The following is a 24,943-nucleotide window of genomic DNA, read 5'->3' on the forward strand; positions in this document are numbered from 1 at the left end:
ATTCATTTTCATCATCTGTGTCAGATACCACCAGCAGAAGGTTGATTTTCTTGATAGTTCAGATTCTGCAGCTTCTGCATCTGAGTGTTGCTCTTTTAAAACTTCTGAAAGCATGCTCCACACCTCCTCCCTCTCAGATTTTGGAAGGCACTTCAGATTTTTAAATCTTGGGTCAAGTGCTGTAGCTATCTTTGGAAATCTCACATTGGTACCTTCTTTGCGTTTTGTCAGATCTGAAGTGAAAGTGTTCTTAAAATGAACAACGTGCCCGGATCATCATCCGGGACTGCTATAACATGAAATATATGGCAGAATGCTGGTAAAGCAGAGCACAAGACCTCCAAGGTGTACAGTCAAAAATTTAATTAATACATTTTTTTTAAACACGTGTCATCAGCATGGAAGCATGTCTTCTGGAATGGTGGCCACAGCATTAAGGGACATTTGAATGTTTAACTTATCTGGCACATAAATTCTTTGCCATGCCTGCTACAAAAATGCCATGTAAATGTCTGTTCTCACTTTCAAGTGACATTGTAAAAAAGAAGCAGGCAGCATTACGTCCCATAAATGTAAACAAACTTGTTTGTCTTAGCGATTGGCTGAACAAGTAGTAGGACTGAGTGGACTTGTAGGCTCTAAAGTTTTACATTGTTTTGGTTTTTGAGTGCAGTTCTGTAACAAAAAAAAATGGGCATTTGTAAGTTTTATTGCGTTATGGTACTTGTATCAGATGAATTGAAAAACTATTTCTTTATCATTTTTATAGTGCAGATATTTGTAATAAAGTATGTAAAATGAGCACTGCACACTTTGTATTCTGTGTTGTAATTGAAATCAATATATTTGAAAATGTAGAAGAGCATCCAAAATATTTAATGCATTTCAGTTGGTATTCTGTTGCTTAACAGTGCGATTAAAAAAGTGCTATTAATCTTGATTAATTTTTTTGAGTTAATCGCATGAGTTAACTGCAATTAATCAACAGCCCAAATGTAAATACTTACTGGAAACCATTTTGACCCTTTCCTATTTGTTTCTAGAAAATTTTGTTTTCTGGTACATTTATGTAGAGCATTAGCTTTTATGTGTCTGCTATACCATTTAAAGTATGTGCAAAGAAGATTAATAATGATTAGTCTCTCCAAAAAAGGTCATACTGTGTCTCTGGTTTTAAAAAAAAAGGCAACCATCCTTCAAAATATGGATGTCTTTTTAGTTAACCCTAAAATCTACATAGAGTAAGCCGCCGTGAAAAGATATTTATCAAAAAGTGAGTTTGATTGCTTTTAGTATACTTGTCTGTTTTACTTCCAGGGCCCTTTTGTGGAACAATAAGTAGCAAAAAAAAGAAAAAGATGATGTACCTCACAACTAGAAATGCAGGTACTTTTTAGTCTTACATCATGAGTAAAATCTAGTGGAATAGTGTACAAGTCCAGTATGTTGTAGAGTTTCTGAATCTGCATTTTATCACACTGGGTATAGCAGATTAAACTACTATGACAGTGAATTCCTATGTTATAGGAGAAAGTTTTTAAAATAAATTATAGTAGCTTGATTTGCAAATTGATCAGCTAGATCAGAAATTATAAACAGGGTAGTTTTTGTGGTAAAGTCATGGTGCCCAAAGAAAAGTTGTTACTCTTGAGCAGATGTATTAGGTGGTCAAAGTATTAAAGAACAATTTTCAAATGCTTAAACACCACTGGCACAGTGGTAAATGCTGGCATGGTGTCATAGGCACTGACTGCATGGGTGCTCCAGAGCTGGAGCAGCGATGGGAAAAAAAATGTTGGATGCTTAACACCCATCGACAGCCCCCCATCAATGCCTTCCCCCAACCTCTCCTGCTCGCCAGAGGCCCTGGTGATCAGCGCATCCTTCCTCTCCCCGCCACTCCCAGCACCTCCTACCCGCCATGGATCAGTTGCTCCGTGGCATTCAGGAGGCGCTGGGGAGAGCAGGAGGGAGTGCGCTCCTCGGAGGAGGTGGGAAGAGGCAGGGCAGGGGTGAGAAAAAGCAAGGACCCTTGGGGAAGAGGTGGAGTTGGGGGCAGGGCCTGGGACGGAGCCGAGGGTGGGGGGGAGCCCCCACGGCACATTAGAAAGTCAGCACCTGTGCATGGTGTGACTATTGCCTACATTTCCAAAAAACAATCCTCCTGTAGAATCACTGTTTAGAGCAGAGGGTCATTGAAGGAATCTACAGTATTCCCATTTCTGTTTATACATAAGAAAACTGATAAAAATATCAGATAAAAATACCTTTTAAATACTATTTACTGTAATAGGTAATATGTGAATACAGAATAGAATTGCTGGTTTTCTACAAATGGTAATAACTTGATCTGCATTTAATATTTTGTCACTTTTTCTATATAGAATTTGATCGTCATGAAATCCAGATATATGAGGAGGTAGCCAAAATGCCTCCTTTTCAGAGGAAGACATTGGTCTTAATAGGGGCCCAGGGAGTGGGTCGAAGAAGCTTGAAAAACAGATTTATAGTATTGAATCCTATTAGGTTTGGAACTACAGTGCCATGTAAGTTATCAGCATTCCAACTGTGAGATCCTTTTGAAGCCTGTAATTCATCTGGAAAAATTTACTCTAATCTGAAGCTTGTTGTAGTGACTCAATCTGGGAGTAATAATTGTGGGTTGAAAACTTTGACTGGAGAATGAAATATGTTTTCAATCTCCTCAATAAGTAGGAAAACCCTGTTTCTGTGTTAATGACATCTAACTACCAGTCAGACTTTTGTCTGCTCATGCTGAAGACAGGAGTTCCCTTGCATTCATCTGGCAGTATTATTCAAATATATCTATTTTGGGGTTTTCATATAGTTCAGGTTATCATCAATATCTGAATGCTCTAAAAATTCCTGATAAATTTTAATAATCAACAGTTACTAGAATTTTGCTTAGAAACTCATTTTATTGTTTATTGTTTGTCTTAGTCTGTATGTGAAACTAAAACTTCATATGAAAATTTTAGTTCATGGATTTAGCCCTAGGGATCAATAAACTATGAATTCTGTTTTATTTGTTGTTAATGTTATAAACTGAGGGATGAGAGGCCAGTTAATGTAATTTTTTCCTACTTCTTCCAGCACCAGCCCTTTCCCTCTCTGCTCTGGTCTTTCTTCCTTTTAGCTGCTGAAAAAGGTGCCCCTTCCTGCAGTATCAGAATTTTTTCCTACTTTGCACTTTCTGAAAGAACCCTTTCCTTCCTGTCTGCCAGACCACCCCTTCTGACTGACCTCTGAGCACAAAACAGTTTCCTTGCTCCATCCCCATTATGTCCAGCCACTTCTAAGAGCCATCTGTTCACTTCTGCCTCATAGTGTGTGGCAAAGAATGGGACCGGCAGTAGTGGGGATGTGGGCAAGTCTGAAAGACAAGCCAGGAGTGACTTGTGTCTGAGGCGGGGAAACCAGATAGCCGTAGGAGTCCTAATCTCTTTCCTCATCTGTAATGCTCACCAAACGTCCAAACTGGTCCATGCCATTAGAATCAATGTGCATATCTGCTAGCATAATCTGTCCAAAGGAACCTGTGCTGGGAATGAGGTTAATAATCCATGTAGGCAAAGGGCAATGCACAACATGACATTAACAATAAATTATCTAAAAATTAACAAATTATCTGCAGTTATGACATCTTACAGAAACCTATAAGTAATAAATGAGATCTCACAATTAGTATATGTGCCAACATTATTTATTTATTGTTTAATCTATTTAGAGCACTTTTGGCCACTTGAATAGGAATGTCACAGAACTCAGAGAAGACATGGTCCATGTGTCAAAGATCTGACAACTTAAATAGACAAGGCAAATTACCAAGCAGTAAACCAGCAACATATAAACAAAACGTGTAAAGTTAAATAGTGTTTAATCAAGCTACCACAGTAACTTATTTGGAGATTCATATAAGTACATATTCAGTAATATTAGTATATGTCTGTACACATGCATGTGTGTGTATGTGGATATAAATGATGTATACTTAAAACTGCTTTCATATGCAGAACTATACCTAAATAAATAAATATATACATATTTCTACTTGGAGATAGGAATGGTCTCAGAAAGGCATCATAGTTTCTATAACTGAACAGTAAAATGTTTTCAGATTTTTCATTAAATACTTTTTTCTCTTTATCAGGGTTGTATTCTCCCTCAAATATTGTCAGTACTGATCCCCGCTTTTTAGATGTGTATTATCGATATTGATCCCCACTCTTGGGATGTGTATGTGCATATCTTCTGGCACTGAGATAGAATCCTCTGGATTCTGTGGATTTGGATTCAGTGCAAAGTCTACCTTCCCTCCTCTGGGGCTTTCATAATATCTATTTTGGATATGAAGTCTTCCATTGCTCACGTTCCAAATGCCATTTCAAGCTCCTCAGATCCCCTGTCTAGTTCATCCAGGTTTTTATACCATACTCATCACTGTGGTGTCTGATGCATCATAAGAAGCTAGTGAGACTTGTGGTTTTCTAAAATAATGAAGATGACAATGATGAAAACTACTTAACTATAATAAAACACATTTAATATTTTATTATTCATTTGTATAACAATATCACCTGGAGGCCCCATTCAGGATCAAGGCTCTGTTGTACTGTGTGCTGTACAGAATAAAAAGACAGCATTTGCCCTGAAGAGTTTTCTACCTAATTTAAGATAAGATGTGACAAACAGTAGAAAGGAGTGGTGGAGGAACCATCAGAGAAGCTGTAAAAAGGACATGCATTTATGTAGGGAAGCTTTGAACACAGCTAGATGGTTTTAGTGTCAATTTTTAAAAAAATGCTATTGTAAGAAATAAATAAGACAAATATTAGAAGCTTCTACTGTCCAACTGCCTAATTACTATCACTTGAAAATTTACCATAGGCTTTACAATAGAAGTGGGTCTTGAAGGAGGAATGGGTAATTAGTGTTTTTCTACAGCTTTTCCACTTCCACACTGTGTGTCTGAGAGAGAGAGAGAAAATAAATGAGTGTTGTGGGATCAGCTGGAAAGAGCCTAAGTCTTACTGAAAGTCAGTGGGACTTAGGCTCCTAAGTATCTAAGTCATCTTTGAAAATGGGACTTAGGTGCTGTTGAAAATCTTACACAATAGTGATTGAAGAAGAGGCATAATGAATTTGGAGTATGGAATGATGAAGGTGAGGGAATAAATGAATGAAAGGGTAGATGAAATGAGGGAGGGAAGAGAGTGAGGGCAGAGGGAATGAGTTTGGGAGGAATTATGCTCATAAGTTTTTTGAACACGAGCTTGAACAGTGGTTTGTTCGCCACACAGAAGACACAAATTATATGTACGTGGTTTTACACCCAATCAATCTTCAGATGTCTTGGGAGTTTTTATATCCAGTGATTTGCCAAAAATTTGTATTTAGTTACTTCACGAAAGCCAAGGGATGATGAAAAAGATGGGCAAGCATACAGATTTGTGTCACGAGCTGAAATGGAAGCAGATATTAAAGCTGGCAGATACTTAGAACATGGAGAGTATGAAGGAAACCTTTATGGTACCAAAATAGATTCCATCCTTGAAGTGGTTCAGACTGGAAGGACATGCATCTTGGATGTGAACCCACAGGTATGTAATGTGTCATGTATCCTAAGATGAATATCAGAGTGTTGAAGAGAGATTTTTTAAATCTGAAGACTTGTAAGCTAGTCTTGTATCCTACAGTACCATGGAAGATTCACAAGTTAGTTTGAATTTTTAACATTTTGAGGTGGAAGAGATCAGGAATGTGAAAAGGCAATTTAGGCCTGTAACAGACAGTGTTTTGCATTGCTGATCAGTAATCCATTTGGCCAATGTAAGAGTGATGTTGAACGTTTCAAAGGGGAGTTTCATACCTTCCTTTGGCAAAATAGCATTTTAAGGATGGGATAGGAGTGCAAAAATTGTCGTTATTTTGTTAATGCTACCAGATTAAAATTGCAGTACTTCAGTGATTAGTGACTGAGAGGTACAGTGACTTATCATTTTTAACTAATTCAATTTAGTGTTGGGGGGGACGTTGTTTTTGTTTGTTTTTTTGTGTGTTTTCTTGTTTCTCTAGGCCTTGAAAGTATTGAGAACTTCAGAGTTTATGCCCTATGTAGTGTTTATTGCTGCTCCAGAGTTAGAGACTCTGCGTGGTATGCACAAGGCTGTGGTGGATGCTGGAATTACAACCAAACTTCTAACAGTAAGCAAATTCTTCCATATATAGTTTCTTTTTCACAGGATTTTCTTAAACCTTTTTTCCTTTTCAAAAAGTTATTTGTAACACATGTGAATGTAATGTCTTGCTGAGGAAGGTTAGGCAAGATTTATGTTAATTGCATAATACAGAGTAATTTAAGCTGATCATATACTACTAACACAAGTTGTTATGTTCTGACATGAATTGATAGATTTTTAAATAAAGGTAATTAATTTATTATGGTGACACCCCCTATAATTTGGGTTACCTAATACTTTCTGTTATAAAGGATTCTTAAAACTTTTCTTTGGGATGTTCTCACACCTCCACTGTTTGCAGTAGACCGTTGATATTTGAGAGGGAGAATCTTTTAGGGCTGCAGAGGTAGCTTTTCTTTGTCCCATGAAGTTCCATTGAGATTTGTCTAAAATATAAATGATTTGAAAATCAAAATGGTCCTTCTCTCATTTGTGTTCCTTGGAAAGATTTTGACAGCCTGTCAATCACTGAACAGGCGTGTGCTGCTGCTACCACAGCAGCAGCACGTCCTGCACTGGGAACACCTGGGAGCTGCTGGGGGCAGGGGAGAGGGGAGATGATGGAGAGCCAAGCTGGGTTCCTCTGCCCCTATAAATTATCTGGCTGCAACACATGGAGTCAAGTGGACCCATAGACTAGGAGCTCCCCTAGCTCCTTGGGGAGAGAATATGAGCTGTGCTTCCTCAGGCTATCCCATAGACCAAGCACATGATATCAATCCACCCTCTGGGTCAACACATTGGGCAGGAACTCCCCCAACTCCAGCAGCATAAAGGAGAGAGCTGGACTGGGCTCCTCCTTGGATCCACCATATGAACCCAGTAACCCATTTCTTCCCCGTCCTCTATGAGAAAACAGCTTCGCTTGCTGCCAGTTGATGTTCTTAGTCCTGTAAGTAGCTCTAGTAGAAGCAATCTCTGTTGTAATACCAAAGGCTGAAATGCTACTGATGATTCATGATTGTGGTACGATATTCTTACATTTGCACATAAAATAATTAGTTTTACCTTTTTCTTTTTAAAATTGGAAAACAGATTGCATATGCAACTGTAAATCTGGCATTTCCTGACTTTCAAGCAGCAAAGAATCCTGTGGCACCTTATAGACTAACAGAGGTTTTGGAGCATGAGCTTTCGTGGGTGAATACCCACTTCCTCAGATGCATGTAATGGAAATATCCAGGGGCAGGTATATATATGTGTGCTAGCAAGCAAGCTAGAGATAACGAGGTCAGTTCAATCAGGGAGGATGAGGCCCTGTTCTAGCAGTTGAGGTGTGAAAACCAAGAGAGGAGAAACTGGTTCTGTAATTGGCAAGCCATTCACAGTCTTTGTTCAATCCTGAGCTGATGGTGTCAAATTTGCAGATGAACTGAAGCTCAGCAGTTTCTCTTTGAAGTCTGGTCCTGAAGTTTTTTTGCTGCAGGATGGCCACCTTAAGGTCTGCTATAGTGTGGCCAGGGAGGTTGAAGTGCTCTCCTACAGGTTTTTGTATATTGCCATTCCTAATGTCTGATTTGTGTCCATTTATCCTTTTCCATAGAGACTGTCCAGTTTGGCCGATGTACATAGCAGAGGGGCATTGCTGGCATATGATGGCGTATATTACATTGGTGGATGTGCAGGTGAATGAACCAGTGATGGTGTGGCTGATCTGGTTAGGTCCTGTGATGGTGTCGCTGGTGTAGATATGTGGGCAGAGTTGGCATCGAGGTTTGTTGCATGGATTGGTTCCTGAGCAAGAGTTATTATGGTGTGGTGTGCAGTTGCTGGTGAGAATATGTTTCAGGTTGGCAGGTTGTCTGTGGGCAAGGATTGGCCTGCCACCCAAGGCCTGTGAAAGTGTGGGATCATTGTCCAGGATGGGTTGTAGATCCTTGATGATGCGTTGGAGGGGTTTTAGCTGGGGGCTGTATGTGATGGCCAGTGGAGTCCTGTTGGTTTCTCTCTTGGGTTTGTCTTGCAGTAGGAGGCTTCTGGGTACACGTCTGGCTCTGTTGATCTGTTTCCTTATTTCCTCGTGCGGGTATTGTAGTTTTGAGAATGCTTGGTGGAGCTTTTGTAGGTGTTGGTCTCTGTCTGAGGGGTTAGAGCAGATGCGGTTGTACCTCAGTGCTTGGCTGTAGACAATGGATCGTGTGATGTGCCCGGGATGGAAGCTGGAGGCATGAAGGTAGGCATAGCGGTCGGTGGGTTTTCGATATAGGGTGGTGGTAATGTGACCATCACTTATTTGCACCGTGGTGTCAAGAAAGTGGACCTCCCGTGTAGATTGGTCCAGGCTGAGGTTGATGGTGGGGTGGAAGCTGTTGAAATCATGGTGGAATTTTTCCAGAGTCTCTTTCCCATGGGTCCAGATGATGAAGATGTCATCAATGTAGCGTAGATAGAGAAGGGGTGTGAGTGGACGAGAGCTGAGGAAGCGTTGTTCCAGGTCGGCCATGAAGATATTGGCATATTGTGGGGCCATGCGGGTGCCCATAGCAGTGCCACTGATCTGGAGATATATATTGTCATCAAATTTGAAATAGTTGTGTGTAAGTATAAAGGCACAGAGCTCAGCAGCCAGTTGTGCTGTGGCATCATCAGGGATAGTGTTCCTGACAGCTTGTATTCCATCTGTGTGTGGGATGTTTGTGTAGAGAGCCTCTACATCCATGGTGGCTAGGATGGTGTTTTCTGGGAGGTCACCAATACATTGTAGTTTCCTCAGGAAATCAGTGGTGTCGCGGAGATAGCTGGGAGTGCTGGTGGCATAGGGTCTGAGTAGAGAGTCCATATATCCAGATAGTCCTTCAGTGAGAGTGCCAATGCCCGAGATGATGGGGCGTCCAGGATTTCCGGGTTTGTGGATCTTGGGTAGTAGATAGAATAACCCTGGTCGGGGCTCTAGGGGTATGTTGATTTCTTCTGGTGTTAGTGTAGGGAGTGTCCTGAGTAGATGCTGTAGTTTCTTAGTGTATTCCTCAGTGGGATCTGAGGGAAGTGGCCTGTAGAATTTGGTATTGGAGAGTTGTCTGGCTGCCTCCTTTTGATAGTCAGACCTGTTCATGATGACAACGGCACCTCCTTTATCAGCCTCTTTGATGATAATGTCAGGGTGGTTTCTGAGGCTGTGGATGGCATTGCGTTCTGCACGACTTAGGTTGTGAGGCAACCTAAGTCTGTCCTATCTCGGGGACTCTCTTTCTGCCCTGCCACCCCCACCAACATGATACAGTTCTGTGGCGATCTGGAAGCCTACTTTCGCCGTCTCCGACTCAAAGAATACTTCCAGGACAACACTGAACAGTGCACTGATACACGGGTGCCCTCCCACCAACAGCACAAGAAAAAGAACTCCACATGGTCTCCTCCTGAGGGTCGAAATGACAGCCTGGACCTATACATTGAATGCTTCCGCCGGCGTGCACAGGCAGAAATCGTGGAACAACAACATCGCTTGCCTCACAACCTAAGTCGTGCAGAACGCAATGCCATCCACAGCCTCAGAAACCACCCTGACATTATCATCAAAGAGGCTGATAAAGGAGGTGCCGTTGTCATCATGAACAGGTCTGACTATCAAAAGGAGGCAGCCAGACAACTCTCCAATACCAAATTCTACAGGCCACTTCCCTCAGATCCCACTGAGGAATACACTAAGAAACTACAGCATCTACTCAGGACACTCCCTACACTAACACCAGAAGAAATCAACATACCCCTAGAGCCCCGACCAGGGTTATTCTATCTACTACCCAAGATCCACAAACCCGGAAATCCTGGACGCCCCATCATCTCGGGCATTGGCACTCTCACTGAAGGACTATCTGGATATATGGACTCTCTACTCAGACCCTATGCCACCAGCACTCCCAGCTATCTCCGCGACACCACTGATTTCCTGAGGAAACTACAATGTATTGGTGACCTCCCAGAAAACACCATCCTAGCCACCATGGATGTAGAGGCTCTCTACACAAACATCCCACACACAGATGGAATACAAGCTGTCAGGAACACTATCCCTGATGATGCCACAGCACAACTGGCTGCTGAGCTCTGTGCCTTTATACTTACACACAACTATTTCAAATTTGATGACAATATATATCTCCAGATCAGTGGCACTGCTATGGGCACCCGCATGGCCCCACAATATGCCAATATCTTCATGGCCGACCTGGAACAACGCTTCCTCAGCTCTCGTCCACTCACACCCCTTCTCTATCTACGCTACATTGATGACATCTTCATCATCTGGACCCATGGGAAAGAGACTCTGGAAAAATTCCACCATGATTTCAACAGCTTCCACCCCACCATCAACCTCAGCCTGGACCAATCTACACGGGAGGTCCACTTTCTTGACACCACGGTGCAAATAAGTGATGGTCACATTACCACCACCCTATATCGAAAACCCACCGACCGCTATGCCTACCTTCATGCCTCCAGCTTCCATCCCGGGCACATCACACGATCCATTGTCTACAGCCAAGCACTGAGGTACAACCGCATCTGCTCTAACCCCTCAGACAGAGACCAACACCTACAAAAGCTCCACCAAGCATTCTCAAAACTACAATACCCGCACGAGGAAATAAGGAAACAGATCAACAGAGCCAGACGTGTACCCAGAAGCCTCCTACTGCAAGACAAACCCAAGAGAGAAACCAACAGGACTCCACTGGCCATCACATACAGCCCCCAGCTAAAACCCCTCCAACGCATCATCAAGGATCTACAACCCATCCTGGACAATGATCCCACACTTTCACAGGCCTTGGGTGGCAGGCCAATCCTTGCCCACAGACAACCTGCCAACCTGAAACATATTCTCACCAGCAACTGCACACCACACCATAATAACTCTTGCTCAGGAACCAATCCATGCAACAAACCTCGATGCCAACTCTGCCCACATATCTACACCAGCGACACCATCACAGGACCTAACCAGATCAGCCACACCATCACTGGTTCATTCACCTGCACATCCACCAATGTAATATACGCCATCATATGCCAGCAATGCCCCTCTGCTATGTACATCGGCCAAACTGGACAGTCTCTACGGAAAAGGATAAATGGACACAAATCAGACATTAGGAATGGCAATATACAAAAACCTGTAGGAGAGCACTTCAACCTCCCTGGCCACACTATAGCAGACCTTAAGGTGGCCATCCTGCAGCAAAAAAACTTCAGGACCAGACTTCAAAGAGAAACTGCTGAGCTTCAGTTCATCTGCAAATTTGACACCATCAGCTCAGGATTGAACAAAGACTGTGAATGGCTTGCCAATTACAGAACCAGTTTCTCCTCTCTTGGTTTTCACACCTCAACTGCTAGAACAGGGCCTCATCCTCCCTGATTGAACTGACCTCGTTATCTCTAGCTTGCTTGCTAGCACACATATATATACCTGCCCCTGGATATTTCCATTACATGCATCTGAGGAAGTGGGTATTCACCCACGAAAGCTCATGCTCCAAAACCTCTGTTAGTCTATAAGGTGCCACAGGATTCTTTGCTGCTTTTACAGATCCAGACTAACACGGCTACCCTCTGATACCTGACTTTCAAGTGTGACTTTGCAACCTAAAGAATGTTCTTTTAATGTGTTTTTGTTGTGCCTTTTATATATGTATGTATACAGAATCTGTGTGTGTGTGTTACACAGAGAGACAGAAAGTGTGTATTTATTTAATATTATATGTTTATGTGGCCACTTCGGAGTAAATGGGTGCATTTGGATGATAGGTATATCTCCATATATTATATTATCTCATAGAACTGGAAGGGACCCTGAAAGGTCATGAAGTCCAGCCCCCTGCCTTCACTTGCCAGAGCAAGTACTGATTTTGCCCCAGTTCTCTAAGTGGCCCCCTCAAGGATTGAACACACAGCCGTGGGTTTAGCAGGCCAATGGTCAGACCACTGAGCTATCCCTCCCCCCATTGAATCTGCTTTGCATACTAGTGGATTATTTTAAATCACTTCTAATATAACAAGCAATTGCAAATTTCCCTACTACTTTTGGCTGTTTTGGTGCTAAATTAGCATTCCTCCTTTAGAGAAGAGGAACTTAAGAATGGCCATATTGGATCAGACCAATGGTCCATCTAGCTCAGTATTCTGTCTTCCAACAGCAGCCAATGCAGGTGCTTCAGAGGGAATGAACAGATTCCCTCAGGGCAATTAGTGAGTGATCCATCCTATCTTCCACTCCCAGCTTCTGGCAGTGAGAGGCTAGGGACATCAGAGCATGGGGTGGCATCTCTGACTGTCTTGGCTAATAGCCATTGATGGAGCTATCCCCTATGAACTTAACTCTTTTTTTGGAACCCAGTTATAGTTCTGACCTTCACAACAGCCACTGGCAACAAGTTTCACAAGTTTGACTTTGTGTTGTATGAAGTAGTTTCTTTTGTTTGTTTTAAATTCCTGCCTATTAATTTTACTGGCTGACCCTTAACTCTTTTGTTATATGACAGGGAAAATAAACTTCCCTATTCACTTTCTCCACATTATTCACATTTTATAGATCTCTGTCATATTCCCCCTTTTGTTGTCTCTTTTCTAAACTAAAACTTCTCAATCTTTTTAATCCCTCCTCATATGAAAACTGTTCCATAACCTTAATCATTTTTTGTTGCCCTTCTGTGTGCCTTTTCCATTTCTAATGCATCTTTTTGAGATGGGACAACTAGAACTGCATGTAGTATTCAAGATGTGGGCATAGCATGGATATATATATATATATAGTGGCATTATGATATCTACTGTCTTCTTATTGTGACAGACCCAGGCCAGTGGGGTATAGGAGTCTGGTCCTGTTGGTATCCAGGGAGTGGGTGGGCAAAGCCCGCCCACTGCTAAAGGACCTCCCCCCAGCCTAAGGGGAGAATCCACAGGTCTGTGATACCAAATAATTCTGGGGAACAACTAATGAAATAACAGGAACAGGAGTGAGGTTACAGGAGTCTGGTAGAAGGCAAATATACTGGCCACTGGATGAACAATTTTCTGTTCCCTGAGTGACCATAGCAGGGGCTGCCCTAGAGCAATCAGGAACCTGCTAGAACCAGTTAAGACAGGCGAGCTAATCAGGACACCTGGAGCCAATTAAGAACTTTCTAGAATCAATTATGGCAGGCAGGCTAATCAGGACTTCTGGTTTTAAAAGGACCTCCCATCACTTAATAGGGGTGTATGCAAGGAGTGAGAAAGTGTGCTGCTGGAGGAGTGAATAATTCCTGAAAAAATTACCTCCACACTCATTGCATCCAACAGTTCCACATACAAAATAAGTAGCTGCAGTAAAAGGCCTCTTTGGGCAGATAGTCACCAGCTGATCAGACCATTTATGTATGTACGTTTGAGCGCATGTTTATGTGCTTTCCTGAATTGGGGCTGGTAGTCACCTTTCAAATTTAGCAGATTTTGAAAGTTTTGCTCTTACTTGGTGACAGATTTCAGGGTGGTAGCCGTGTTAGTCTGTATCAGCAAAAAGAACGAGGAGTACTTGGAGTACACCTTAGTCTCTAAGGTGCCACAAGTACTCCTCGTTCTTTGTGCTCATACTGTTACCCAAATTACATTAAGCATACCTTCTTCCATCTCTATCAAATATTTTAAACTTTACTTCTGAGTATTTGTAGTAAATGAAAGCTTTTGTTCAATATTGCAACTAAACTGAAAGTCGGTTGCACTACCTGACAAACTGATGTTACTAATTGTTTCATTCATTTATCTTTGTTTGAACTTGTAATGAACTGCTAATGTCACAATTTTTAATTAGTCTCCAAATCTTTTCAACAGGACACTGATTTGAAAAAAACAGTTGATGAAAGTGCACGGATTCAGAGAGCATACAACCACTATTTTGATCTCATCATTGTAAATGACAATCTAGACAAAGCCTTTGAGAAGCTACAGACTGCTATAGAGAAATTGAGGTTGGAGCAACAATGGGTCCCAATTAGTTGGGTATACTGACAGATTATTGAAGATGGACTTAGCTAACAAATGAAATTAGCTGCAACAAACATTCTTGGAAGACATTCTGTGGAAATGGAAGATACCTGCAGCACCCTTGCATTTTTACTCTATGTATATTCAGATGATAGTACACTATTCTGAGTTTTTATATAACACATTGAAGGAAAAGTGTACTTAAATATGTAATTTATTTTAATTTTTCTAACTTTTTACAGATAACCTTTCTATTCATGTCACATGAAGGAAATGCGTTGAAGCATTTTTATATGTTTTAATTTAGTACCTTTGCCTTTTTCATCTAAACTTTCAAGACATTCACTTTAGCATTTACATTTTGGTCTTACATTTTCACTGTGATAAGGAAGGATACTTGAAACAATTTTTGTAAAACTCTTGTTCAAGTTAGTGTTCATCTGGTCAAAGGTCAGTTGTTATTAGGAAAAAACACTAATTCTTTTCCTAATAGGCACCTTTAAATTATTTTTTTATGGGAGCAGAATATTAAATATTAAAGCAGCAACCAGCACTGCTTTGCTACATTGCTCTGACATTTTTCTGCTCAATGTTTATACACTTTTGCAGTTTCATGGTTTCTTGTTGTCTATTTTGATTTAGACAGATGTACTGTAGACTTCCCCTCTGTGTACCGTTAAAAAACAATGATGTAAAACAATATCTTGCACGCTACTTATTAGGCTGTTCTTGGGAGCCAACCTTCTAGCCCATTACAGTTGAGGTACTGATGTCAGAAAGGTTGTATGTAATGTAAGTCGTTGTAGTTAGGATCATAGTGAAGTAGCTGAGAAGAGAGCCTTATACTGCAGAGCCTTACAATGAGGCTTGGTGCGTAGGACTATTTATTCACACTTGTGAAAACACATGGCTAAAAAAACCTGCTTTTTTATTGAGACATTGTTCGGTATTTGTATATTGATCTGTGAATTGAGTTCCTGTGATATTTAGCTGGCTCTTATTTTACATTTTGGAATATTGTGAGTGATCAGCTGTTGTGTTTATGAAATGTGATGTGATGAGATTTTTGTGCTATTTGTTATATTGTGTTTAAACTGCATTCTTCTTTGGATAGCTTGTGAAATTAGAAAGTTGTTGTCAGATGCTAAAAATCAATGTTATTTATATTTTGTTTTTTAACAGGATTTTTTTGTTTCGTGATGAAATAATTCTCCATTCAGTAGACTCACTGGCATAATTCCTGTTATCTCCAAATTCATATTGATTCATATTTCCAAGGCTTTTACTAATATAAATTCTCCTTAACAAGTATAAAATGAAAACACAAATTGTCACTAAGACAAACTTTTGTGACCATATTTTATATTACACTAGCTCTTGTATATAGTCACATTTCTTCATCAGTTACCAGCTTTATGACCCTAAATTACAGTCATCTGTCCACTTAATTTATTTTCTCTCTGGTGACAGGCACCTGTCTTCTGAAGTTTTTTCCATGCCAAAGCATATTACACAGAATGCCAACAAAAAGAGGACTTCTGCTGAATTCTCTTTCTGATGAAAAACCCAAAAGAGTAGATACACTGTAAAAACAATAGTGTGCCCTTGGGCTTCTAAAGTTTTTTGATTACGTGCACAAGAAAACAGGGTTCAGGTAGTTTTATGTAGTTACTTTATACAAAGAAACCGTGAGTCTCAAAAGATATAGACAATCAAAAAAAACCCTAAAATATTTTTCAAAGATTCCAGTATATTTTGTAAATGTTATACAAAATCTTGCATAGCCTCAGTCGTCTCTGTGGCTCTTGGTATTGAGATTTCAGTTTTTTAAAGTGAGTCTGAAACTTTTAAGGAAAACTTGTATCACTACTTTGTTTTTATTCTGTTAAATTCTGCATCATATATATGGGTTTGTTTCTTTTTTCTTTTTAAAAGTTTGGTAGATTTCATAATATGTGGTGCCAGCATGACACTTTTTTCTGTTTGGTATTCTCAGGAGACTAGGTTCTATGATGCTACTGCTCTAAAGGTACTTTGAGGAATAGATCTATTGTTGCCAACAAATAGCAGAACCTATGCTTGAATATTTTAAAGATTCAATCTTGGTACTATAGGACTTTATAGCTATGATTGATCTATCAGTGTCCTTGTTGTACACTATGTAATCGGAGATAAACGTGTACTGTATGTGGGAAACGTTATCTAGACAGACACTACGCCTTTCATTATGAGTTATAAATGACTAACTCCTGAACTGTGATGCCAAAAGTGGGTTGAGCTAGCTCCTCCCTAGTGAGTGACATTAGAAGATTTTACTTTCCACACTGTAGTGCCGTATATTGCAAATTTCACTTACTCTGCAGCTTTGTAAGAGCGTATTTCGCCAAATGGAAATGTAGGCACCAAGGTCTAGTCAGAAAACTACTGTACTACTTCCAGTACCATCATAGAAATAGGACTGTCAAAAGGGACAGTGTGGTGGTGGTTTGTGCTGGGGCCTAAGCCCTCCTGTGTTCAGTAGCATGCAAAATGTGAAATTGATCACACTGGAGCCTATCATAAGTGCCATCAGGCCTGCTGTATCCTTTTAGGTATTTAATGTAGAAGCAGCTGGGGAGTGTGATTCTGGGACTCCTTCACAGGAAGGATTGTCTGACAGGATGTATATAAGAACCTAGTGTATCAAAACCTTTATGGGGATTATCTGGATCTCTACACTTAAGGTGGTAAGCAAAAAAAATTCTTTACCAGACTTTTTTACCAAATCTTTCAAATTTAGTGAAGTATGCTTTCCTCATTGAGGACCAGGTTAGCTATATAAACACACCTGCTTTGGATTTAAAACAACTGTTCAGAAAACATTGAAACTTTTCTTTAAACTATAAAAAATAGGTTTTCAGCGCATATGGTCACTCAAATTGCTGAATTTTTTTCTTTTACTCTTTTTAAAAAAAAGTCTTCTAGTCTGACAGCAATAAGAATTTTGAATTCAAACTAACCTCTTAGAGAGGTTGCCATTCACCAGAGGGTTAGAGAATGAAGATGCAATTTCCACCATAACTACGGTGATAGCTTCATCTCATAATACATATTGGTAGAAAGGGTGGTAGGCTAGAACAGTGGTTCTCAACCTTTCCAGACTGTTATACCTCTTTCAGGAGTCTGATTTGTCTTGCGTGCCTCAAATTTCACCTCACTTAAACTACTTGCCTACAAAATCAGACATAAAACAAAAGTGTCACAGCACACTATTACTGAAAAATTCTTACTTTCTCATTTTTACCATATAATTATAAAATAAATGGATTGGAATATAAATATTGATTGTACTTACATTTCCGTGTGATACTTGATCCTTGTCATTCTGGGAGGCAGTGAAGCAACAGCAACAATTAAGTTTTTCTCCACATTGAGTCTATTCCTACTCTTTGTCTTGATGGGAGTCATAACAGAAAATGAGACTTCACAAAAATGTTTACCCAAAAGGTAACCGAACATCCAAACCATGGTTCCCAAGGTCACTGTACTCTTTCCACTCTAACCCAGTTCTGGTGTTTAGTACAGAGTCTTTAAACTTCATTTGCTGACCTTGGTCTTAGAATGGCTCAAGAAGATTTTTTTGCCGACTGGCAGAGAGGTTACTGCTGTTAACATCTGACAAAATTGATGTTTGAATGGGTTTCTTACCCAGTCGAGTTAAGCTAAGTTGTGTTGAATGTTGGGGCAATATTGTTACCCTAAAATTTTAGACACCAATTATGTCACCTACAATGGCACTTCTAATTTCTTGAAAGGGTAACCAGGTTTGTGGTCTGCCCTAAAGGAATTGCCAGGGTGTTACCAGGGGACTTGTCTCTGCCCCACAGAGGACTCCCCAGGGCAAGCTAGTCTTGCTACTCCCTAAAAAGACACGGATACAGCCTTCCTCTCAAGGATCGACACATAAGCAGTAATTCTTCGAAAATGAAATAATTGTTTATTTAAAAGATAAGTAGTTACCATGTATTTAATGAAGCAAGAAAGAATAACATAGAATATAGTAAAAATGCAATAAAATTACATTTAAAACATCGTAATTAAAGCAGTGCAATTAAATAAGACAGACTGCTTACAGTATTTACACACACAAAGAATACAGGTTTCAGAGTAGCAGCTGTGTTAGTCTGTATCTGCAAAAAGAACAGGAGTACTTGTGGCACCTTAGAGAATAACAAATTTATTTCAGCATGAGCTTTCGTGAGCTACAGCTCACTTCTTTGGATGCACAGAATGGAACACACAGACAGGAGATATTTATACATACATACCTTTTCATGTTCTCTGTATGTATAAATATCTCCTGTCTGTGTGTTCCATTCTGTGCATCCAAAGAAGTGAGCTGTAGCTCACGAAAGCTCATGCTGAAATAAATTTGTTAGTCTCTAAGGTGCCACAAGTACTCCTGTTCTTTTTACAAAGAATACAGCACCTTCAGTGTAACGTATATAAAGATCCCACATACACAAAGGTTTTTAGTCTTAGTGTTACAGTCTAATCCTGTACTTAATATAAGATATGCAGTCTCTATATACATATATAAGAAATCATTGTCACAACATTTAACATAAAATCTTTACTTAACATTTAACATCCTGTAAGCACTGGCCAAGTGATTACAAGAGGGGAAGGGAAGATCTCACTCAAGACACAGGCATCCAGCTTTATTTACAGACAAACCCATACACTCTTAAATATTAGATAAAAAAGATCAGACTTATCACTTCTTATTAAAAATTTCCCTGTGATTCGTCCATTGGTCCCTCTGATTTGTCTGAATTTAGAGAGCACAGTTTTCACAGCGTGCAGTTTCCCTGCTCAGTCGGGCCACGGATGCAGTGGTGGCTGCTGCTTGTTCGTTGCTGCTGGCAGGCAGTTGCTTGTTGCTATGGCAACCTTGGAATTCTGCTATTGTAGCTGCTTTTCAGGTAGCTGTTTTGCAGGATGTTCCGTTCTTCTTTTCAAGCAGCTTCCGTATTTCAGTTTCAGCCTGCTGGCTGAACCCACTATAAACCCACTATTTTCAGCCTATTACCTGGAAGCCTCCTATAGTTTCAGCCTGCTGGCTGAACCCACTACAAACTCAGCTGCTGGCTGTCAGCCTTATATAGTGTTTGCTCTCTCAAGGTCAGCTCCTCTCAGCCAATCAGCTGCTAGTTTTTCAGCTCCTCCATATGACATGATACCTATTTTTTAGGTAGGAAAGCTACTCCTCTGATGCCATCTTGGATTCTAGACTTTTCTAAGCTCCTCCCTCTGATGCCATCTTGTTTGCTAAACTTTCCACAACCTAATTTTGAACTAAGTCATTCCTGTCTCTCCCATTTTGATTAGCCTTGTTGGATTTTCTAAATTTAAACTATCATTAATTTCTACTTAATTAGAGCCTTAACCTTAAAACGAACTACTATTTTATGCAAACCAAAGTGTCCTGTTACACCATATAACACTGTCCTTGGGAGCCAAAAAATCTTACTGCGTTATAGGTACAAGTGTGTTATATTGAGCTTGCTTTGATCTACCGGAGCACCCAGCCGCCCGCCCCCACCCCCCGTTCCGCTTTACAGCGTTATATCCGAATTCGTGTTATATCAGGGTAGAGGTGTACTGCCACCACCATAATTATATCAATTGGGAAAAGTGAATTTTTGCAAAGTTTAAACTCCTTTTGATCTTTTCCTGTAAGCCTCTATTGAGATAGTCAAGGTATTTCAGAACATTCAAAGCAGAATCTCTCACTACAATATGAACTCAGAGGGCAATTGAGCAAAATGATCTACTATTATATCTTTAATTTTGCTCTGCTCAGTTTCTCCTGTGCAGAAATCAGTGACATGCATGAAGCAGTGGAAAACATGTAAAGTCTTTATCTCCACATTTGGACTTCCAGAATTCAGTTTTCTTGATAAAAGCATTCACTTTGTCATAGAGATTCAGAATGTTGGTTTCACAGCCTAGCATGGACAAATTTAGATAATTCAGATTGCTAAGTGTTTCTGGGAGGTAGGCAAGTTGGGGTAACCACATAGTATTCTTAAAGCTTCAACTATTTCTACAAAAGCACACAATGCTTCATATGCTATCTCCCTTCTTATAGCAAAATCAAAGAAGCTGTCCACTATTGCAGAAGATCTGATTCTGCCTGGCACTGTGGCGCTTGCAGAAAACATGCTTGATAAAAAAAGCAGTTGATACTGTCAGGAAAGTACCCTTCTCAAATAACACTGTGTGTCGTAGAATTGAAGAAATGGCTGAGGAAATGAGGGAATGAATGATCAGAAGGAAACGCGTGAACTTGTGTAATGCAGACAGTCTGTCAAGTACTTTCCATCATGAAAGCCAGTGAACCTCTGTGTGAAGCAACAGTAGCTGCTGATCTGACTCCATCTCTACGCAAACAATGCAAAACAGGTGAGCATTGAGGGGCCTAGACTTGATAAAGTGACAATTTTGACACATTTGAAACTTCATGCAGTTAAGAACTCATCTTATTTGAAGCAAGTACCTCTCTGTGTATGATACAGTGCACCCACTGCATGGAAAGATTTTCTTTCCTGATCCTAGCTACAAGTCCGTTCACTATCTTGGTCATTGCAGTGGCCCTCTCAGTGCAGATGACTTTGCATGAATTCCAACTCAAATTGTGTTCAGAAGAAAAAGTCAGTTTAAAAATGTCTTCTCCGACTGAGTTTGCCTTTAAACTTTTGCAAAACAGTATGTGCTTGTTGATAGTAGTTTCCGTGTATCGAACATAAGTAATCAGCTGAGCTTCTCCACTAATATCCGTGATTCATCAAGCTGAAGGGCAAATATTTTTGCCATTTTAAGTTTCTCTACAAGTTGAGAAAAAATTTCCTCAGCCATTTCTTCAATTCTGCGACACACAGTAACATTTGATAAGGGTTCTTTCTTGAGTGTATCAACTGCTTTTTTAACAAGCGCCACAGCAGCAGGCAGAATCAGATCTTTTGCAATAGTGTACAACTTCTTTGATTTGCTATAAGAAAGGAGACAGCATGTGAGGCTTCGTGTGCTTTTGCAGAAATAGTTTAAGCTTTTTTCATTTTAAGCTGACAAATCTGGAACTCAGAAACCTTTCTTTGAAAAAGTTCTACCAGTTTACACGCATGCACAGGATGTTTTGTCTTCAAATGTTGTTGTAAATATGCCAGGTTCATACTGCTGTTTAATAGACTTCTCCAAAAAGGAAACACTAAGTTTGAGGTGGATCGCTGTTTGTAGATGTGAATCCAAAAGCAACATATTCCTCGCAGAACTGATGGAGTTTTTGCAGTCATCTTCAATTTCTTACAAATTTCATTGTCACCACTACCACCGCTTCCAGCATCTTGTTTTAAAAATCTGTCCGTTTTTACATTGGAACTGCATACATACCATGAAAACTTCAACCTCATTAATGTGCTTGCATGCATCAGTAAATGACATAAAACGCATGTTTAATACAGTGTGTATGTGCACGTTACTGCATAGTATAATATAGTATATAGAGCAGTATAAACTAGTCGTACGAAATTTTAATTTGTACTGACTTTGCTAGTGCTTTCTATGTAGCCTGTTGTAAAACTAGCAAATATGTAGATGAGTTGACATACCCCCAGGAAGACCTCTTCGTACCCCTGGTTGAGAACCACTGGGCTAGAAGATACACAAGTTAGGCTGACCTGCATAATATACAAGTAATGATGAGATGCTGTGAATGCATTAAGCTTGAAAAAATGAAAATATTTCTCATAGCATGTACTATATTGTTAATAGTATTTTGGGAGTTTCAAATTATAACATTTCCTATTGTCCAGAAATCACTTTTGTGTTTTTCATCTTCTGAGTATTAAGCACTTGCTCACTTTTTCCTGGACACTGGAAAAGTAAAGTAGCTAAACTTTATGCTGACTACCCATAACACCACAATGGGTATGTGTGAGTGAGTTAGAGATGTTGCTAAATTTGTAAGGTACATGAATATATTAGTTTACTTTTATCTTCATAATAGTAAAATATCTGGGAGGTGAATGTGTGCATGCGTGGATGGTAAAACAAAAAATGTTAATGTGCACAATCATATTACTGATGTACCAAGACTTAATCAAAAGGAAGTATTCCTTACTATGAGATATATTGAAAACCGGCACATATATCTCTACCTGGATGGTGGTGATTATTAATAAATGTATATTTTTTAAAATATACATTTGCTCACTCTAAAAATTATTCTGTATCTGTAACTTCTATCTATATTAAGCAGTTCATGATGTACCATAAAATTGTGTATATGTATAGAGTTATCGAGGAAATATTGGGTTCATCCTGTGAATGATAACGTTTTGCTAGAATGCAATCAGAATGTCATGAACCACAAATTACTCCATGGCAGGATGGAAAAAAAATTGATGCTTTCTTTTAAAAGATCAAAAAGAAAAAAAATGGATTTTTTAAGTTAAATTAAATGCAGGTTTATTTTTAAAATATCTGTTTAAATTTGAAATAGACCTTAGCATAGGTCATCAAACTTATTATCTATTAAAATAATTTAAATTAAATAAAAAAAATAAGCGGTTCATGTTTGCTGCCAACTTTTAAAGAAAATCAAACCACTGAACTGGTGGTAATCACTGGCAAAGCACCTGGAACCAAAGTCTGTTTAAGGGCTAACACAGCAGTTTTGACAGGAGTAGCCTCTTCTGCAGGTGCAGAAACAATATTTTATTTGTTTATTCAACTAGTTCAGTTCAGTTACTAGTTCATTCATAATTAGAAACCAATTGAGAGTTGAAAACCAGGAAAGGTTGTTTTCTTCTTCCAACCTAGGAATAAAGACTAGGTGTCACGATGAGATCTACTAGTTCTAAAATCTTGACAAACAAAGTGACCAGAAACTATCAGTTCAATTCCAATTTTAAATGCAAAACATACTTTGATAAAACCTTTTTCTTAAGCGTGTAGCACATTTGATGTAGTTTTATTTAATGTTTAAAAAATTTTGGTTTTGTGCATCTTTAATTAAATACATCTTGAAACAAATCGCAAGTAAAATAATCTAGTAAATAAGAAATGCATCATTCACCATTTTCTAACATAAAAAATGTAAAAATTAAGAATCTGAACAAATGTATGTTAAGCTATATAATTGCTTAAATATGCATATATATTATGTATCCTCCTGGTTAGCAAAACACACGCCAGTTTAGTGTAAAGGCTATATTTAGTTGCAAATCAACATGTTTTAATGGTTACCAATCAATAAGAATCAATCTTTAGGGAAAATAACTAAAACGTACACATGCAAAATACAATTAAAATAGATTATTTAAATAAAGGTTTCCTGATTGCTGATTTCAATTGCTTTGATATAAATTAATCCACCCTGTTTCATAGATGGACTAATTTAAGTAAACACCAAATAAACTTTAATGCAAATATTTTGGGTGCATAACTGATTAGTTCATAATAACTCTGTTCTTTAAAAGTTATATTATTGATTCAACTCAAATTTCTAAATATTCTGACAAGCCAGAGTCTGTTTAAGGTTCAGTGTGGTAAACCATAATAGAACCTGTTAACTTATATGTATTTTATGAAGGGCTTTTAAAATGTTCAGTATTAAATAAAAAAATGTGAAATTAGAATGTCATGAACCACAAATTACTCCATGGCAGGATGGAAAAAAAATTGATGCTTTCTTTTAAAAGATCAAAAAGAAAAAAATTGACACCGACAAGGAAACTCAGCCTTATGGGCAACATAGTATGACTATTTTTCTCCCTTGTGCAGTGTTTTCAGATCAGAATTTCTGTATGTGTATTGAGGTGCAAAAATTGTGTGGAACAGGATGGCAAGTCAACCTTAACTTCTGTGCTTAAAGACACTGTCAAGGATTATGAAGGCTCAAAATGTGACCTACTTTTTCCTGCTCCTTGCATGCAATCCTAATTATGTCTTTTAAAATCAAACTTTAGTGCTTTTATTGTACAAATTGCCTGATGCTCAGCACTCGAGCTGTCCTAGGTTTCCAGGATGGTGATGCAAATAGGAAATAGAAAAATGTTTTATGAAATATGAAAAATGCCTGGCTGGGTCCTTTTTAAAGTTTGTGTCTATACTGTTCCTTATTTTAGCTACAGCAAAAACAATGTGGTCTGGTGGGTCAGGCACTAGACTGGCAATCAGGAGATCTGGGTTCTTTTCACAGCTCTGCCCTTCACCTTCTGTATAACCTTGTCTATGTCAGTTCCACTCTCTGTGCCTCTGTTTCCCCTCCACACTTTGTCTTGCTTATTTAGACTGTAAGCTTTTAGAAACAACACTGTTTCTTACTGTGTCTACATAGTGCCTTCTGCAATACAGTCCCCAGCTCAGGTGCTTCTAGGCACTACTGTAATACAGATATGAGGCTAGATTCTAAACTTAGTGTGGTACGTAGGGGTTTTTGCCTCAAAACCCAGTTGAGAAACCCAGTGGGGAACATGCATGGTCCTGTTCAAAGGCAGGTTCATGCTTCTGCAATTAGAACTGTGGCCCATTCATTAAATCCTGGAGAGATTATTAAGTATAATTTATACTGCCAAATTCAGTTTTGAAAATGTCAGGTCCTACTAGTTTTTAAAAGGGATATTTTGGTACATGAGTTCATAACAGGAGTGGTAGTTAACATGTCCATCACCCTGAGG

General features: G+C 39.3%; 1 protein-coding gene across 6 annotated transcripts in view; it reads left to right on the top strand.

Moving 5' to 3' along the window:
* The window catches only part of PALS2 (protein associated with LIN7 2, MAGUK p55 family member), a 145,981-nt gene extending 122,286 nt beyond the window's left edge, over window positions 1-23,695 (top strand). For all 6 annotated transcript variants that reach the window (XM_050938639.1, XM_050938638.1, XM_050938643.1 and 3 more), the window contains 5 exons: window positions 1,318-1,386; window positions 2,385-2,546; window positions 5,419-5,621; window positions 6,097-6,225; window positions 14,070-23,695. In XM_050938639.1, coding sequence (XP_050794596.1) covers window positions 1,318-1,386; window positions 2,385-2,546; window positions 5,419-5,621; window positions 6,097-6,225; window positions 14,070-14,246 — 740 coding nt within the window. In that variant the 3' untranslated portion in view covers window positions 14,247-23,695. The remainder of the gene's footprint in view (window positions 1-1,317; window positions 1,387-2,384; window positions 2,547-5,418; window positions 5,622-6,096; window positions 6,226-14,069) is intronic.
* The last annotated feature ends 1,248 nt before the right edge of the window (window positions 23,696-24,943 follow it).

The sequence above is a fragment of the Gopherus flavomarginatus genome, chromosome 2, assembly GCF_025201925.1.
Source record: "Gopherus flavomarginatus isolate rGopFla2 chromosome 2, rGopFla2.mat.asm, whole genome shotgun sequence".
In the NCBI taxonomy this organism is placed as follows: domain Eukaryota; kingdom Metazoa; phylum Chordata; order Testudines; family Testudinidae; genus Gopherus; species Gopherus flavomarginatus.